We start from the raw sequence: 18,643 nt of genomic DNA on the forward strand, positions 1-18,643 counted from the left end.
GTTGAGCAGTGAGCACCCCCCAGCACACTGGAAAGTTGGCACCTGTAGCTCCAGCCGTGGAGTCGGTGCCTATACAAGGAGCCGCATATAAACTTCTGAAGAGCCGCATATGGCTCCGGCATCACCCCTGTATAAGCCCATAATGCTTAGTCTGCATCAAATATACTATTTGGCAAGATCACTCAGATTTTGGAAGCTTTTGGGTGGGGATAGAGAGGAAAAATAGATAAAGAGCCATAAAATTGCCCTGCCTATAGAATTTTACATGAGTGTTTACACACCCCAAACGACCAAATATACAAACCTGATGGTTTTAAAGAGGGGACAAAACAAGAATACAGTTAGACTTCATCAAGAAATTTTTGGAAGGGTGTAAGGTATAGTTGGGTTGGTATTTGTTCTTACAGATTTCACGTGAAACCACTTCTTTAAACAGCGAACTCCAGCTTCACAAGCAAGTAGAACATAAACAATGAACTAAGTCTCTGTTTAACAGATGCATTTTTATTTATAAAAAATGGTAAACTTATACTAATTTTCTGCCTGATGAAATTATTCCTGAGTTTTAGATCACTGCCGAGGCACAGCAGATAAAACTCTGAAAATTTAGCTACGAAAATTTTTTGCAAGTCAGGTTTATCAGTACTATACATTGTTCAGCAGCCTTCAGTCATCAATAAACGTTAATCTTCCAGGTCCTTCATTCCTCATCCACCGCCTATATCTCTTCCATCGGGGGTCCATAGCCATTTTCTTCTTTAGCTCTTCCTCTTGTTCTTGCTTGTAGACCTGGATAGGAGGAAGAAAAAGTGACTTTAAATAAAGCCCAAGAAAAAAAGTCAGCCCTCAAGGAGAGCCTCATACTAGAGGCAAGAACTATTTCAGCTATTACAATGAATCAAACTGCAGCCTTTTTAATTATTATTAAACCACACACTCCAGGTTTCTACACAGAGTCAGATCAGTCTCAGATGGCTGGTGGGATGCAGAATTTGGCCCAAAGCTCCATTAACTTCAGTTGAGGGTCTATGGTGGTGTAAGAGCAGAATTTGGCTTTATCTCGAATTTATTAAGCAATTACAAGAATGCATTGTAAAACACACAGGAACTTCAGCTAAAAGCTGCATGCTTGTGCAGGAGACAATACTATTCACAGCAACAAAGATAGGCAATACTCAGGACACTAAGCAAACCCTTTACTGTATAGGAAATATTAAATGTAGTAGCTAGATTCACCGGCTTAAGTGTTTCCTCTAGTTGTTTTCATAGTTGTGTCCTTCTGTAGTCAAGACTAATTAGACAAATTTTGGAATGTGGTTAAATCTGATGATTTTTTTTATTTTTTATCTGTCTAGCTGTGGAAGTAAATGCTTTTATCACCATATTTGATGCATTAGGATTAGAATTATAACTGGATATTTTAATTGCCAGGAAATTCCAAATGCTGATAGCTATTTTGGGTGGGGGGGGAGTAGGAAGCACCAGTTCAACACTCTAATCTTTAAAATATAATATCCTCAGGGGACTCAACAGTACTAAACACACAAGTTTCAAAGGATCAGTAAATGTTGGCTCTAGACTACAAATTTTCCCTCCATTACTTTATGAGAATTCCACATGGCATGGTGGCTGTTACCTGTACAATTAATTTCCCCATTATCAAGACTTCAAACTTTTTCAAGCCTGTTTATCTAGGTTTGAAATTTGGCAACACTGTTACTGTGATTCTTTCAGTTCCTAGCCTCTTTCTAGTAATACAGTCAATAGGGTTGATCTCCAACAGTGGATAATTGCATGGTGTCTCAATGGCAACTTAAGTTTTTCTGCACAAGAGATTTGAAGAACTCTGCATCCTAGACTGGCTAATTGTAGATACTATGTGGCACACGGTATTACAAAATACCAGGTACTGCTCTCAATAGTCATAAGATCACCACAGCAACACAATAAGGCAGAAAACTTTTAAATACAGATTTACTGTGCTAAAGAACTATAAGGGCTCCTAATGTGTTCTCACTTACAAATTCCTTGGGACAAGGATAATCCTTCACTTGCGTCTTGTACAACAACGACAGTCAGTACTTAAATCAAAGTAATAGGCTCTGGAACATCCCCAGGACCAGAGCACAGAGCTTGTGTATTCTGTGGAGTCTCTGATCTGGAGCAATGGAGCTCCATACTTGAATAAAACAGCCACTGCCGAGCAAGTAGTATGTCAGACCCTGGATTACCAAAAGTCAGAGGAACTACTGAAGGATAAAGAGGGCAGAGTCAGGAACTAGCTGAATTGGTAGAGTGATTAAAACAAACAAACAAACAAAAAAACAATCTCAAACAGTTACTTTGGAGCAGGGATTCTCAAACTGGAGATTGGGACCCCTCCGGGGGTCAGGAGGTTATTTTATGGGGAGTCGCAAACTGTCAGCCTCCACCCCCATCCCCAATTTGCCTTCAGCATTTATAATGGTGGTGTTAAAAAAGTGTTTTTAATTTATAAGAGGGGGTTGGCTTGCCTTGTGAAAGCAGTCATCAGTACAAAAGTTTAAGAACCACTGCTTTGGAGGGTTTATGGGAGCATTTCCAGGTGCACTGTTTGAAAGATCCAATCTCACCACTCTGCTGTGCTATTCTAGCACATTAATAGATGAGCAAAGACTGTCTTTGGTCAGAAAACCTGAATCTCATTGCCAAAAATCTCCATCTTAATGAGTGATACTTAGAAATGAGTCATAGCCTTACATGCAGTACAATCACAATAGACACCATGGGAGAACACCAGATTTTTAGGCTGGGTAAACTGGGCATTTAACATTCATTTTCACAACATGCCACAACTACTCACCTCATAGTTCTCTCTTATCCATAGCTGCCGTTCCAGAAAAGTCTCTTTCTGATTATCTTCCAGACTGTCAAACTGAGCCTGTGACATTTTCATGTATCTGCGTATGATATACAGCTTCTCTTCCTCACCATATTCTTGCCCTTTAATATTAAAACAGTAAATCCACCAACAATACCAAGCTATATTCTTGCACAAGTAAAAAGGAGCTAAGAGGATTTGGAATAGGAGGATATCATATATTTTAGGCTTCTGATAGCCGCCTTTTATATCTATTTTATTTTTGATAATGTCTTTGATTATTTCTTCCTCTTCCTCACGGATTTCTTCCTTAGACCGTCTGTTTTTGCCTTTTTCTTTAGCCCTGTTCAGCAGGCCTTGCTGCCTGGCAATCTCAGATGCTTGTATACGATATTTTGGCACTGTAGCTAGGTAGTTGATGGCCTCGTTGTAGCTACTCCACCAGCTGAAGAACTAGAATATAAAATAGTAATAGATTGTTAAAGCTACTGCTGGAACTAACAAAGAAAACAGAACATAAGAAAATCCACTACCTCTGGTACATAATAATCATATTTAGTAAAAGAGGTAATACCCCCAGTTTATAGATGCAGAGGGGTGAACTGACTTGCCCAAGGTCTTACAGCAAGTCAGTAGCAACACCAGTGTAAAAACATCACTGCCCTGAAAGGGTTGTCTGTGGGGATTGAAAAGACTTAAGTGTGATTTTCCTGCCTAAGCTAAAGGACCAGGTCCTCTTGGCTTAACACCAGTTGCAGACACAAACCTTTTTGTGGGCCAGCTACTGGATGGGGAACAAATGCCACAATGTGTTAGCATTGTTAAACCCAGATTAGAACTTGGGCTCCAACCCTGAGCTCATTCCGCTAAAGAAAACATATTTCACAATCTAAAATGAACAAGGAAAAGAAGAATCTGATAACATTTCATTTCATTCTTTTTAATGAGACAGGTAGAGTGAGTTTATGACAGTTCTAAGATAGTGCAGGATTAATTTGCATAATCATGTATTGTATCAGATGGAAGTTATTTTCATACTGAAGGATTATCCTGTGGATTACATTAGCAACCTTTCCTGCTGATTTTCTCTGTCTCAGTGACAGGTTTTTGACCCCACGTTATTAATGAAACCCAATATACTAGCAACTGTTATGTTTATTCTTATAGAGATACAAAGAAATTACAGAGCAACGAGGGAAAGCCTGTAGGACATATTCTAGAAACTAATTTACCAGAAGCATCATGTCTTGCTACAGAATATGACAATAGTTAAGAAAATGCTTCTCTTCCATACTAAAGCACTGTGGGGCTCAGCTGCTTATACATTTGTTTGATTAATGTGCAGAATTTCTTTACTCGTTACATTCTGCCACAAGCAATGATGGCACAATAAGGAATATATTTTGAGTTTGCTGCTTGACAGAAATTCTATACTTGTCCAGTACAACAGAACTCTATTATGGTGAGATCATTTCTCCCACATATGAACATCACTATCAGCAGAAGTTTGATACAAATGGAATTATGGTCTTCAAACTTCAATGCATTAAATAATTTGGGACCTTAATTCTAATTCTCCAGTTCAGTATCAGAAGATTTCCCCACAGTAGCTTGTCCACATTAAACAGTAACTTATAGTCCTGTAATACCATAGATTGGCACACAATACATCTTAGCTTAAAATGTCATGTTAAACTTTTTCACTGTTTTCTACTGGACAAAAATGTTCTTAACGATTTTTAATTATCTTGGATTTGCAACTAAAGCAGTAGTACAGTACATCGTAAGTGGCACTAACCATTTTAAATGGTTAATTAAACAATTTATGTAGGGCAATCTTATTAGCTTAACAGGATTTGCTTTACGAGACTCAATCCCCCTCCATCTCTTGCTTCATTCTGGAGTTAGGAGGGGACAACAGACAAAACAAGGATAGAAAGATGAGAAAAAAACAGCCTTTTCTTTGCCTAATTCACCCAAATAGTTACCAAAGTCTTACTGGGGCAACACTTTCTTAGTGAAAGATGTGAAGTGCAACTTATGGAAAGATCAACTCTTGCATTAAGGCAATAGCTATAGCAGAGGCAGTAGAGAGCAAAAGAAAGCCAAATGGATTTAAACTTCAGATTTTACTATTTCCAGTTTAGAAAATTTCAGGCAAAAACTAATCTCCCCATTTATACCCAAGGAAAAGAAGGAGAGACAGGTGCAATTTTGCCATCAGAACCAAGTGGGCTTGAGGAGAAGTAAGATATGCATAAGCCTTTAGGGATCTACCAGTTCAAGTGAACACGGCTTGGAGGGCGAGAACTCTAGGACAGCTACTGATCTGCAGATGGTGCCATAAGCATAAAGGAATCAAAAGCTCCTAGTTGGGTTATTTTGGGAAAATGCTTTGACACACATCTGGACCATTAGATAGCAAGGTTCACTCATTTCTTCAGCTACAGCATATTAACTATCGGACATTTTATCTTTTATACAAGTCTTGAACAAGTAACTCCAATATATGTAATGTTAAGTGTTTAAGAAAAGAGTTAAGAAATTTATTCTATTTAAACAATTGTTCAAAGATGTATACCAAGTTATTACCTTATCCAAAACACAATATTTACAAATTTCCATACAGCAAAATACATGCATTTTAAGAGCAAGACTTCACTGATCGAAGCTAATTCTTATTTTAATGGCTAATATGAAATCAGGAGCATGATGATTGTTTTAAATACATCAGTCATTATGAACATTCTTTCAAGAGGAATTTCAAAATTAGCTTCTTAAAACACCGATATAAAAATGAGAAATTGACTCAGTCTAACACTGACAAATAATCTAGCTCCTAATGTGGGGATGGACTGTTCAGCCTTTACTTTTCTGAACCAAGGAACTAGATTATTTCTCCAGCAGTACAAGATTCTTATCCTTTAAATATATAGTACCAAAAAATCCCCGAACAAACAAGTTAGTACCACTAACTGCCTGGCCTTGGTCCAGGATATAGATTTATATGTCTGGACGAATATCTGTCTAGTATACCAACGACAGTAGACAACACTTAAATAGAAACAGTGGAGCCTTCTAATTGTACAATTAAAGAAAAAAACTCAGTAACTGACTAATGGTAAAGGAATCTAGATTTCAGATTTTACTATTCTCCAGTTTAGAAATTCAATATAAGAATAGTCATAATAAGCATAAATATTTTACCTGAAACACAGAGATAGCACATACAGTGACTAGAATCACTATTCTAACATCCACTTTAGGTGCCAATCTCCTGCTGTAATAGTGATAATAATGGCTGTAATACTCTTCAGGATGATCCAACATATAGTCATAATCTTTACGTGTTTCTTCATCCTGGAAAGAAAACAGTTAAAATAAAATTTTGTAGGTTCGTATCCTTAAGCTTTTAATCAGTAAAAAGAAAAGGAGTACTTGTGGCACCTTAGAGACTAACAAATTTATTAGAGCATAAGCTTTCGTGAGCTACAGCTCACTTCATCGGATGCATCTGATGAAGTCAGCTGTAGCTCACGAAAGCTTATGCTCTAATAAATTTGTTAGTCTCTAGGTGCCACAAGTCCTCCTTTTCTTTTTGCGAATACAGACTAACACGGCTGCTACTCTGAAACCTTTTAATCAGCGTCACAGAACATTTCATAAGATGGCTTGGTACTGAAGTGATTTTATTTACCAAAATTACTTTAGTGTTACATCATTAACCACAAAACTGTTGTCAAATCTGTATTAGCCTGATTTCTATATGGAAGATAGAGAAACTTTTTTAAAAATTCAATTTTTAATATTCAGTAATAAGTTTCTGCTTTCCAGGCATTATGAACATTCTTCAGATCTTTTCCTATACTCTGGTAACCTAAACGGATTTATTCTAAAACATATATGTAACCCTGACTGAATAATGCATATTTGGCCTTGTCTGAAGAAATTTCATTTTGAAACAGTTAAGCATTTGACAGTCACATACTAAGCACACAGTATCAGACCGATGGTATTCATTGGTTCTAATCCATGTCATAGTAAATGCAAGGTGCGGTTTTTTGTTCTGTTTTGAAATACACACTCTTAAAATACAGAGTATGTTTTCCAGTTTTTTGGGGGCAGTCTAATATTAAATGCTGGGCTGCTACCATTTCCTTTGGGAGATTTCCATGGCCTAACGGATCTCACTTTTAGCCTAAGCAACTCATTTCTTAATTGCATTTAGTCTTAGTTATACCCGTTGTGCCATCCCGCATAATTCTCTTCTTTCTCCCATAAAATACCTGTAGATTACACTCCTTATCCCTTAGCTGTGGCTAAGCCCAGCTACACCTATTTGGCCATTACAATCTTTCCCTCACAAATCCCTTCAGCCATTCTGATCCTGCATTCAATACTTTTTTCACTCTCATTTTAAGGGAATATGCTTAACTTGAAAAGTCTGGAACATTACTTTTAAAAGTTGTTGGGTTATTTCATATACTATGCTTGTCCTCCCCAACTCCCGCTACTAATTTATGAATGATTACATTTTAAACCCCCCCCCTTTTTTTTTTTGTTTAAAACTATCTTCCTCGTCCCTACTGCTGGGTAATAAAGCCAAACAGGGAGAAGCAGTGCTGATTCTGCAGTGTTTCCAAAAGCACAAAGTAAACAATCTGTAAAAGTAGATTTTTTCTCTCATCTTTCTTCCAGCTATAAGAATCTCAGACACTACTTGTAACGTTAGTATTAAAAAAAAAATTCAGAGCTGTGATTTTTAAATTGAGAGGATACCTGGAGGAACATACCAAATGCAACGATCTAAGCTTCTGGAAGTTGGGCACAGGGGATTAATTTAATTGACTCTAGTGAATATAGTTTGCTACAATTAGAGATGGAGTATTTCCAGATAAAATACAAGATGTTTATATACCCTTTAGAGCTCTTATACATTTTACTCTACATTGTTCATATTTTTTTTCCTTCAGCAGCAACCTTTTACCTTGCCACCCAGTTAGTAGCTTAAAAACCTTAAAGTTAATGATATATAACTCAAATATTGATATAGCAAATGTGTCCACGATAGATCTAGGGATTAGTACATTATAGGAGTTACTGGAAGTTTCAACTGAAAGACAATACAGTAGAACCTCAGTTATGGACACCTCAGGAACAGAGGTTGTCCGTAACTCTGAAGAGGTTACAGACTTCAGGCACACAGGGAGTAGGGGCTGCATCTGCAGGGAGGGGGTCATCAGGGGTGGGGAGGGAGGGCTTCTGACCCTCAGGGCTTCAGCAGGGGGGTGGGGGAGGTAGGTGGCACCAGGGCTTGGGGCTTAAACTACAGGGGGAACGCCACTGCTGAAACCAGCGCTCCCCACGTTGATAAAGGCCAGAGGCCCAGCACCCCCGAGGGGCTGAAGATCTGAGCCCCTGCCCCCCCACAATCTAAAGCCCTGAGCCCCGGTGCTCCTGATGGTCAGAAGACCCAAGCGCGTGTGTGCGCACACACGCACACCCACCCCCCACTCTGCCCGGAGCCCTGACACGCCCTCCCCCACAGCTGCAGCCCCAACCACCTGTGTGGCTGAAGCCCTGAGCCACAGGGCTACAGTCCCGAGGCAGTACAGTATTTGCTGTTTATTTGGTTTTTTGGTCTATGCTGCTGCCCAATTGATGACTTCTGGTTCCACAGGGTGTGCGGTTGATCAGTAAATCTGTAACTCTGGTGTTCATATCTTAAAGGTTCTACTGTAGTTTATTTGCAAAACCAGAGCTACCAGTCTGAATATGCCTCATTTTATTTGGTAATGGAATGAAGAAGACTTCCAAAGGGAAAAAAAAGTGTGGAAGAGACTGTACAGTTTGCATGCAGGCCTCAAGTAGCACTATTTTTGAGAGAACACATTGCTTTTGCAAGCAAAGGTCCTTGAATTTCTCTCAGCAATGGACTCTTCACAAAAAAATAATCCATCTGATGCTTGCTTATTTGGATACCCTTCTGTAGTCTGCAGTGTCAATATTGGCATGAATAAACAAAAACAAAAATTACCAAGTACAGTTTCAGTTACAATTGAAAGGGCACTTCCGTTCTACCCTCCTGTTTCTGGTTTGTTTCATTTTTGGAACAGTTCCCCTTTGGACTGAAATTTTGTATAGTCAGTTTCTTACAGAATACTTAAAAAATATTTCATTAAGTGTATAGAACAAGGAAATGAAGTTAAACTACATTGATTTTCCTGATGCTTGTTCATAGAGTTATGGTTGTATCACAATTTTAACTCTGTACTGCTGAATGGTAGCATTCTGTGAGGATTATTATATAGTCATATAGCATATGGCAAAGTGACAATCTGGAAAATACAGTGGAAACAAAGGGCATTTTTACATAAGAATGGCCATACTGGGTCAGACCTATGCTCCAGCTACCTCGGTATCCTGTCTTCCAACAGCGGCCAGTGCCAGATGCTTCAGAAGGAACAAACAGTTTATCAAGCAATCCATTCCTTGTCGGCCAGTCCCTGCTTCTAGCAGCCAGAGGTTTAGCGACACTCAGAACACAGGGTTGCATGCCTGACTGTTTTGGATAATAGCCATATCGTCTATGAATTAATCTAATTTTTTTTTTAACCCAGTTCTACTTTTGGCCTTCACAACATCCTCTGGCAACAAGTCCCACAGGTTCACTGTGAGTTGTGTGTGTAGTTCTTCCTTATGTTTTAAATCTGCTGCCCATTAATTTCACTGGGTGACCCGTGGGTCTTCTATTATGTGAAGGGGTAAACAGCACTTCCTTATTCACTTTCTCCACACCATTCATGATTTTATAGACCTCTATCTTATCTCTCCCCAGCCCCCTATTTGTCTCTTTTCCAAGATGAACAGTCCCAGTCTCTTTACTCTCTCCTCATATAAAAGCTGTTCCATTACCCTAATAATGTACTTTTTCCAATTCTAATATATATTTTTTGAGATGGAGCAATCAAAACTGCACACAGTATTCAAGGGGTAGGCATGCCACAGATTTATATAGTGGCATTATGATGTTTTCTGTCTTATCTATCCCTTTTCCTAATTGTTTTTTGACTGCTGCTGCATATTTAGCAGAGAACTACCCACAATCACCCCAAGATCACTTTCTTGAGTAGTAACAGCTAATTTAGACCCCATCATTTTGATGTATAGTTGGGATTATGTTTTCCAATATGCATTACTTTGCATTTATCAACATTCAACTTCATCTTCTACTTTGTCACCCAGTTTTGTGAGGTCCTTTTTAACTCTTCACAGACTTAGCTGTCTTGAGTAATTTTGTATCATCTGCAAATTTTGCCACCTCACCGTTTACCCTTTTTCCAGATCGTTTATGAATATGAACAGCAGCACTGGTCCCAGTACAGATCCTTGAGGAACCCCACTGTTCACCTCTCTCCTCTGTGAAAACTGACCATTTACTCCAACCCTTTGTCTTCTATCTTTTAACCAGTTACTGATCCATGAGAGGACCTTCACTCTTATCTTATGACTCCTTACTTTGCTTAAGAACCTTTGGTGAGGGACCCTGTCAAAGGCTTTCTGAAAGTGCAAGTATACTACATCCACCGGATTACTCTTGTGCATACATTTGCTGAACCTTCAAAGAATTCCAGTAGATTGGTGAGGCAGGATTTCCCTTTTACAAAAAGCAGTGTTGACTCTTTCCCAACATACTGTGTTCACCTGCGTGTCTGATACTCTATTCTTTGCTATAGTTCAGGGATCCGCAACCTTTGGCACGTGACCCATCAGGGTAAGCCCCTGGCGGGCCGAGACGGTTTGTTTACCTGCCGCATCCGCAGGTTCAGCCAATTGCAGCTCCCACTGGCCGCGGTACGCCGCTCCAGGCCAATGGGGACCACGGGAAGTGGTGCGGGCCAAGGGACGTTCTGGCTGCCCTTCCTGCAACACCCATCGGCCTAGAACAGCGAACCGCGGCCAGTGGGAGCTGCGATCGGCCGAACCTGCGGATGCAGCAGGTAAACAAACCGGCCCAGCCCGCCAGGGGCTTACCCTGACAGGCCACGTGCCAAAGGTTAGCAATCCCTGCTATAGTTTCAACCAATTTGCCTGGTACTGCAGTTAGGTTTAGCGCCTTTTACCCAGCATTGCCTCTGGAGCCTTTTATAAAAAAAAATTGGCATCACATTAGCTATCTGCTAGTCATCTGGTACAGAGGCTGATTTAAGTGATAGGTTACATACCACAGTTAGTAGTTGTGCATTTTCATATCAGCTCCTTCAGAAATCTTGGGTGAATTCCATCTGGTCTTGGGGACTTATTACTGTTTAATCTATCCATTTGTTACAAAACCTCCTCTTATTGACATCTCAAACTGGGACAGTTCCTCAGATGTGTTACCTAAAAAGAATGTCTCAGATGTGGGAATCTCCCTCACATCCTCTGCAGTGAAGACCAAAGCAATCATTTAGCGTCTCCCCAATGATCTTGTCTTCTCTGAGTGCTCCTTTAGCACCTTGATCATCCAGTGGCCCCACTGATTGTTTGGCAGACTACCTGCTTCCAATGGATTTAAAAAATTGTTACTGTCAGGTTTTGTCTTTCACTAGCTGCTCTTCAAATTCTTTTTTGGGCTGCCCAATTATACTTTTACACATCACGTGCCAGAGTTTATACTCCATTCTATTTTCCTCAGATGGATTTGACTTCCAATTTTTAAAGCATGTCTTTTGTCTCTAACTACCTCTTTTACTCTGTTGTTTAGCGATGTTGGCATTTTTTGGTCCTCTTCCTTTTTTTCTTCCCTATTTGTGGTACATATATAGCTTGAACATCCATTACGGTATTTTTAAAAAGCTTCCATGCAACTTGCAGGTATTTCACTCCTGACTGATCCTTTTAATTTCTATTTAACTAGCCTCCTCATTTTTGTGTAGTTGCCCTTTTTGAAGTTAAATGCTACTGTGGCAGGTTTCTTTGATATTTCTCTCCCACTCCACACACAAGGATGTTAAATTTAATTTTTCTCTCCAGTGTTCCTCCAGTAAGATTATAAAATGACAGCTATATTGGAATGTCTAAAATGCACTTTTTTCTATAGCCTTCACACACAAAATGTTATACTTCGCACTATAGCGCAACCCCATTTATCCAAAGTGTTTAGGGGTCATCCAAATAGATTGTTACTTATTTGGTCTTTTGTGGTGAGTTTATATGGGCTGGGGGGAAAGAGAAAATGGAGAGAGTCTCCATTCCCAGCTGCACAGATTAATCATTTATTGAGAAAGCAAAGAATGTACAAATACTTATGATGAATCTCCTATTACAAGAAATTATATTGATAGACTGCTGCAAATAAGATCCAGACAAATCAGCACAAATCATATCCTAAGAAAAAAATACCACAATGCATTCTTCACACATGTACCCTTTCATCCACTAGGTGAGAATATCCTGCCCAGGAAAGAGGAAAAGCATAACTTCTGTAGGAGCTGTACTTCTAGGGATTTCTTCTACTATAGCTGTCACACAGGTAAAAAGAAAAGGAGTACTTGTGGCACCTTAGAGACTAACAAATTTATTTGAGCATAAGCTTTCATGAGTGAGCTGTAGCTCACGAAAGCTTATGCTCAAATAAATGTTAGTCTCTAAGGTGCCACAAGTACTCCTTTTCTTTTTGCAGATACAGACTAAAAACAGCTGCTACTCTGACACAGAAAAAAGATAGTCATGTATGCAGTTTTCTTCTGTAGATTTTTTTGGGGGGGAAGGGGGAAATCTGGATTAATGGAGTTGGCTCCTTCCCCCTAACCCCTCATACTCTGCAGAAGCCAAAATGGGAACCCTACAGAGTGGGGAAGGAGAAGCAGCACTCATCTTGTATCTACCCATCCCGAAGGCTCTCATCAGCCCAGAGATGTGGAGCAGAGCATGAGGCTTTAAACGTACCCTACAACTAGAAACTAGCCTCCTATGAGACCTTGTCATCTAGGAAGTAATATCTGCACCAAACATGCGCCTGCCTCCTTATTTTACACCCTAAGTTTAATATACACCACAAAAGTGTGGGTCCCACTTTTTCATCACTGTAAGTTAGTTATGTGTGAAATGCTGAATTGTAAGATGCATGTTTTGAAAAGAGTTAGGATGCAAGTGATCTTTATTTTACACAGTTGTGATGTGGTCCCCATGCTAACAGCTATTTCAAAAGCACGATTAATATTAACAAAATGATTCCTCTCTTATTTTACCTTACCTACACTTACTTTTCTCATGTTTCCTTCCAGCCCAGCCCCACCCTTTACATCAATTTTACTCTTCTATCCACAAAACAGGGCAGCTGCTCTGTCTGCTTCCACCATGTTGCCCCACCAGCTTCTCAGCCCTGACCTGCTGTGACCACGGCTAGTGGACAGTGGCTCATCCCCTCTCTGCTGAGGGTGCCAACAAAGATGCGAGTTACTGCCCATTGCAGAGGCTGGATTTCGATACCTGGCCACTGCCCCGGGACCAGACAGGCCTGCTGATGGGAACAGGATCCCAGCCGCAACCAACCTGGGCCAGACCCCAGCTGTGAGCCACGTCCCAGAGCCACCCGGTCACCATCCCCATACACCTCACTGCGACCCCTGGCATCACCCCGGCCCCTGACCTGGGGTGCTCCCCTCCAGCCTGGGACGCAGCCCACCTCCCGCACCACCATCTGCTGCCTCCCTCTTATTGCTCTCCTCTCCCCCAGCCCAGGCCCCTACTCCCTCAGTCGGGGGCACCCCCAAGCCCCCCAGCAAGTGTCCACCCCTTCCCACCACCTAGCCCTTCTCCCTCAGCTTTCCCCAGCCTGACCCCTCGGCCCCTGGAGGCCCCCAGGTCCCCCCGCCAGAGGACTCCCCCCCCCCCGCTCGCCCCCCGCGGTGTCTCTTACCGGAGCGGCTCCGGCCGGGGCAGCGGTCCCGCTCTCTCACCTTGAGGGTCTCGTAGGCGGTGGCGATGAGCAGGAACTTCTCGTGCGCCGTCTGCAGGGTCTCGCCGCCGGGCCCGGCCGGCTCCCCGCGGTGCCGGTCCGGGTGGTACTGGCGGGCGAGCTGCCGGTAGGCGCGGGCGATCTCGGCCTTGCCCGCGGCCCGGCTCACGCCCAGCACGTCGTAGCACACCTGCCGCCCGCAGTACAGGCCCTCGATCAGGGCCCGGGCCGGCCGCGGGGCCAGCGCCGCCGCCAGCAGCCACCACAGCAGCCAGCGCCGGCCCCGCGCGCCGCCCCACCGCGCCCGCGCCGCCGCCGCCATGTCCGCCCGAGCCAGCCGCCGCGGGCCAGCGCCGCGCACGCGCACTGCCCCTGGGCGGGGCCAAGCCAACGAACGTGGCCATGGGGAGGAGCCGCAGGCCGGAGGGGCTGGCCCGGGGCCAGCGCATGAGGGGAGGGGCCAGGGAAGCAAAGGGGCGGGGTTTGATGCGGAGGGGCGGAGCCAGAAGGCGGACCCGGCCTGAGGCAGGGGGAAGGAGGAACACAGGGAAGGTTGTAGGCGGAGCCCGATAGGGGCGGGGCTATCAGAGGGAGGCCCTATTGGCTACTGGGAAGGGGGCGGGCGGAAGCGAGCGCTGGGAGCAGAACCAAGCGAGGGGGTGGAGCCAGGGGGCGTGGCTTCCCTATGTAGAGACACGCCCCGCCTCCCCTCTGACGCCTTCGCCGCGGCCAGGTGCCCAGGGGGGCAAAATTCTTCCTCCAGCCCCACCGGGAACTAGGAAGCCCGGTTCCATTCAAGGATCGTAAGGGGCAGCCCACAAAGCACGCAACACATTTTGGGGTGATTTGCAAGATCCAGCCGGCCACCCTTTGTAACACTTCCTAACACGGAAAGAAAACACACAGAATTAGGGACCCACACAGATACTGCCTTATGTAATTCATGGGCAGCCCCCCGAAGAGAATTTTTGGGGAAATAGGGGACAGCGCCCCACAAGGCACTAGTTCTGTACAGTCGTACATTTTTATTACAGCATAGGAGCCCTGTCGGCATTATTGCCTGAAAATAATGTTTTTTAGCAGAACAGATGCTTCTTAATACCCTTATATTGGATATATATAAGAGACATTGGGTACTTCATAAAGGAAACAGGAGGAGTGTTTACCCTCCTGGACAATTTTGTTAAAGTGACAGTGTCTTACAGCCTGTACTCTCATGAAAGGAAAGTAAATCTCTGACAAGTGGAACAGCCCTTCACAGGAGTCGGCGCAGGAAAAATGTACACAAGCAGTTTCAGAAGCTGTGCCCAAATCCAAACACATCCACCAAACCTGAATTCTTTCTAGTAGATGGTATTTTGCTGGTGAACGGTTCTGTCATCCTGGATATATCTGCCCTGCAGAGTTAGCTTGAGTCAGAGCAGCCACACTGCAAAATTACACTCAAGTTGCACAGAGTGAGCTGATCAGCAGCACCAAGTGGCTGCATTTCCACTTCATTATTAGTTTGACTGTCAGCGGCACTCAAGCTTCCACCCACACCCCCTGATGGGCCTGCTAGCTAGAGTTTAAAGCACTAACTAACTTAAGCTAGAGACTTTTATGTGTGGACAGGAATCAGAGTAAGGGCCACACTCAAATTATACCACCAGCTAACACGGCAGTGAAAGTGAGCCCTAAGACTATGTCTGCACTTCCACGGTAAGTCGACCTAAGCTACGCAACTCCAGCTATCGTATTCACGTAGCCAGAGTCGATGTAGCTTAGGTTGACTTACCGCGGGGTCCACACTATGCTGAGTCTATGGGAGATACTCTCCTGTTGACTTACCTTACTCTTCTCATTTGGGGAGCAATCTGCGGTCAATTTGGCAGGTCTTCACTAGTCCCGCTAAATCAACCCTGGTGCATCGATCCCTGGAGCGTAGACATAGTCTAAGAGTTAGTAAGATGGTTATTGTGCAAGGTGCTTTCCAAACACAGAGGAAAACAGTCATTGGCCTAAAAAGCAGACAGCCTTAGGCTATGTCTACACTACAGAGTTTTGTTGATAAAAGTTATTCCACTTTAATTAAATTGCTTTATTTAAATCACTGTTGCTTGTCCACACTATGCTCCTTGTGTTGGCAGAGCACATCCACACTAGCAGCTCTTGCATCAACACAGAGAGCAGTGCACTGTGAGTAGCTATCCCACTGTGCAACTGGCTGCAGGGTGCTATGGGAAGAGTTTGCAATGCCTCATGGGGCAGGTACAGCATCACATGATGCAGGTTTCTCAATCCCATATGCCATGGGCATCATACTAGATTGCCAGCTGTTTTTCAATTGAAGGAGGTGGGGGAGGCGAGAGTGTGTGACAGGGAGTGTGTGTGTGGGGGGGAGTGAGACAAAGACTAGTGTGTGTTGGGGGAGTGTGTGTATGTGAGAGAGAGTGTGTGTTGGGGAAGAGTTAGTGTGTCGGCAGCATGCTGTCTCTTTAAGTTCAGACAGTGGCCAGAAGCAACCAGTCCTGAGGCAGAGGGACACCCCCCTATCAGCCATCGCCTCCCTCCCTGACTATAAAGGGGTTCAAAAGAGAGAGAGATAGATTCATGGAAGATAGATCCATCAATGGCTATTAGCCAGGATGGGCAGGAATGGTGTCCCTAGCCTCTGTTTGTCAGAAGCTGGGATTGGGTGACAGGGCATGGATCACTTGATGATAACCTCAGGTTTCAGAGTAGCAGCCGTGTTAGTCTGTATTCGCAAAAAGAAAAGGAGTACTTGTGGCACCTTAGAGACTAACAAATTTATTAGAGCATAAGCTTTCGTGAGCTCCGATGAAGTGAGCTGTAGCTCACGAAAGCTTATGCTCTAATAAATTTGTTAGTCTCTAAGGTGCCACAAGTACTCCTTTTCTTTTTGATGATAACCTGTCTGTTCATTCCCTCTGGGGCACCTGGCATTGGCTACTGTCAGAGGACAGGATCCTGGGCTTGATGGATCTTTGATCTGACCCAGTATGGCCATTCGTATGGCTCTCCACAGAACAGCGGTCCTTCCGCGCCCCCCTACCTCCACTCCCCAGCAGCAGCGTGCCTGCTGCTGTGTTCCTATTGCCCGGGGAGAGCAGGATTTCAGGTTAATGATTTGCTGTTTTGCAACCACATGCTCAGGTGTCAGAATTTCCTGGAACTTTGAAAGGGGAGGGGCGCATGCATAGCTGTATGCAGTGCAGCCAAGTTCAAAGCAGTGAGCAGAGCAATAACGGTGGACACTGTGGGATACTGGGGGAGGCCAGTTATGGCAACATAACGAAATGGCAGTGTCTACACCGACGCTTTGTCGCTTTAACTTCATCGCAAAAAGCTCTATGCCTCTCGTTAAGGTGGTTTTATTTTGTTGGCAAAATAGGAGAATTTGGGTGACAAAAGTAGCATTATTGTGTATACACCTCCACTATATTGTCAGCAAAAGTTGCCTTTTTCCAACAAAACAGTGTCGTGTAGGCCAGGCTTTAGGCTGGGTCTACACTAGAAACACTACAGCAGCACCCCTGCTGCTGTGCCACTGTAGTGTAGACACTCACCACAGCAATATAAGTTTCTTCTGTCACTGTGGTAAATCCACCTCTGCGAGAGGCGGTACCTAGTTTGATGAAAGAATTCTTCTATTGCCCTAGTGGTGTCTCCACTGCACCAGAGTTTAGTGTGACTTAATTACATTATACAGGGCATGACATTTCTATGTGCTGAGCAATGTAGTTAAGCTGGCTAATTTTCTTGTGTAGACCAAGTGTAAGTCTCTGATCCTGCATTTGGATCAGTGTAGACAGATGCTTTCACTTGACTTCAGTGGGGTTCTGAACGGACACCAGTGTCTATGCATGTGGATCCAGGCCTAAACACGGATAGTAGTGCGGAATTGGATGCCTTTCAGGGGGTTGATTTTTCTTCATATGTTCAGTCTATTTAGCCTCAGGATAGTTTGCAACTTTTGAGCACTAGTACCTGCAAGAACTTTCAAGTTCTATCTGCAGGTGACAATTTCTAACTGCTGTGTGGCTAGGGTTTTTTATGATGTTTATTAATCTTAAGACTCTGCAGGTTTGGGCCAATATTTACATTTTTGTTTAGCTGTTATCTGGAGAATTTAGCTAAGTCTACTGGTTGCAGTACAACTGTTCTACCCCAAACATACACATTTAAGCCCAGATCCTGAAAAGATCCACGTGAGCAAACTGTGAGGTCAGTGCTACCCAGTCAAAAAAATGTAATCCAAAACCCTGAAGCAAAAAGAAAAGGAGGACTTGTGTCACCTTAGAGACTAACAAATTTATTAGAGCATAAGCTTTCGTGAGCTACAGCTCACTTCATCGGATGCATTTGGAGCTGTAGCTCAGGAAAGCTTGTGCTCTAATAAATTTGTTAATCTCCCAGGTGCCACAAGTCCTCCTTTTCTTTTTGCGAATACAGACTAACACGGCTGCTACTCTGAAACCCTGAAGCTAACTCAAAAACTCCTACTGACTTTAAACAGCTTTCAGTCAATGTCAAAAAGAAAAGGAGGACTTGTGGCACCTTAGAGACTAACAAATTTATTAGAGCACAAGCTTTCGTGAGCTACAGCTCACTTCATCGGATGCATTTGGTGGAAAAAACAGAGGGGAGATTGATATACACACCCAGAGAACATGAAACAATGGGTTTATCATACACACTGTAAGGAGAAAAAAGAAAAGGAGGACTTGTGGCACCTTAGAGACTAACGAATTTATTAGAGCATAAGCTTTCGTGAGCTCCAGCTCACTTCCATCGGATGCATTTGGTGGAAAAAACAGAGGGGAGATTGATATACACAC

General features: G+C 43.1%; 1 protein-coding gene across 1 annotated transcript; it reads right to left on the reverse strand.

The window, feature by feature from the left end:
* Nucleotides 1-482: 482 nt before the first annotated feature.
* DNAJC25 (DnaJ heat shock protein family (Hsp40) member C25) lies at nt 483-14,139 on the reverse strand. The gene is made up of 4 exons (XM_038403855.2): nt 13,804-14,139; nt 6,068-6,220; nt 2,843-3,313; nt 483-789 (listed from the first exon to the last, which is right to left on the reverse strand). The coding sequence occupies exons 1-4, from the start codon at nt 14,122-14,124 to the stop codon at nt 667-669; spliced, it is 1,068 nt and encodes a 355-aa protein (XP_038259783.1). The 5' UTR covers nt 14,125-14,139; the 3' UTR covers nt 483-666.
* Nucleotides 14,140-18,643: the final 4,504 nt, after the last annotated feature.

This window comes from Dermochelys coriacea, chromosome 5 (genome assembly GCF_009764565.3).
Source record: "Dermochelys coriacea isolate rDerCor1 chromosome 5, rDerCor1.pri.v4, whole genome shotgun sequence".
Classification (NCBI taxonomy): Eukaryota; Metazoa; Chordata; order Testudines; family Dermochelyidae; genus Dermochelys; species Dermochelys coriacea.

Excerpts from the sequence above, each read along its gene's own strand:
- DNAJC25 (XM_038403855.2), bottom strand. The coding sequence starts at position 14,124 with ATGGCGGCGGCGGCGCGGGCGCGGTGGGGCGGCGCGCGGGGCCGGCGC. Across the intron at positions 3,314-6,067 it reads GTGCTATCTCTGTGTTTCAG|TTCTTCAGCTGGTGGAGTAG; the intron begins GTAAAATATTTA and ends TTTATATTCTAG. Across the intron at positions 790-2,842 it reads GGATAAGAGAGAACTATGAG|GTCTACAAGCAAGAACAAGA; the intron begins GTGAGTAGTTGT and ends CCTCCTATCCAG.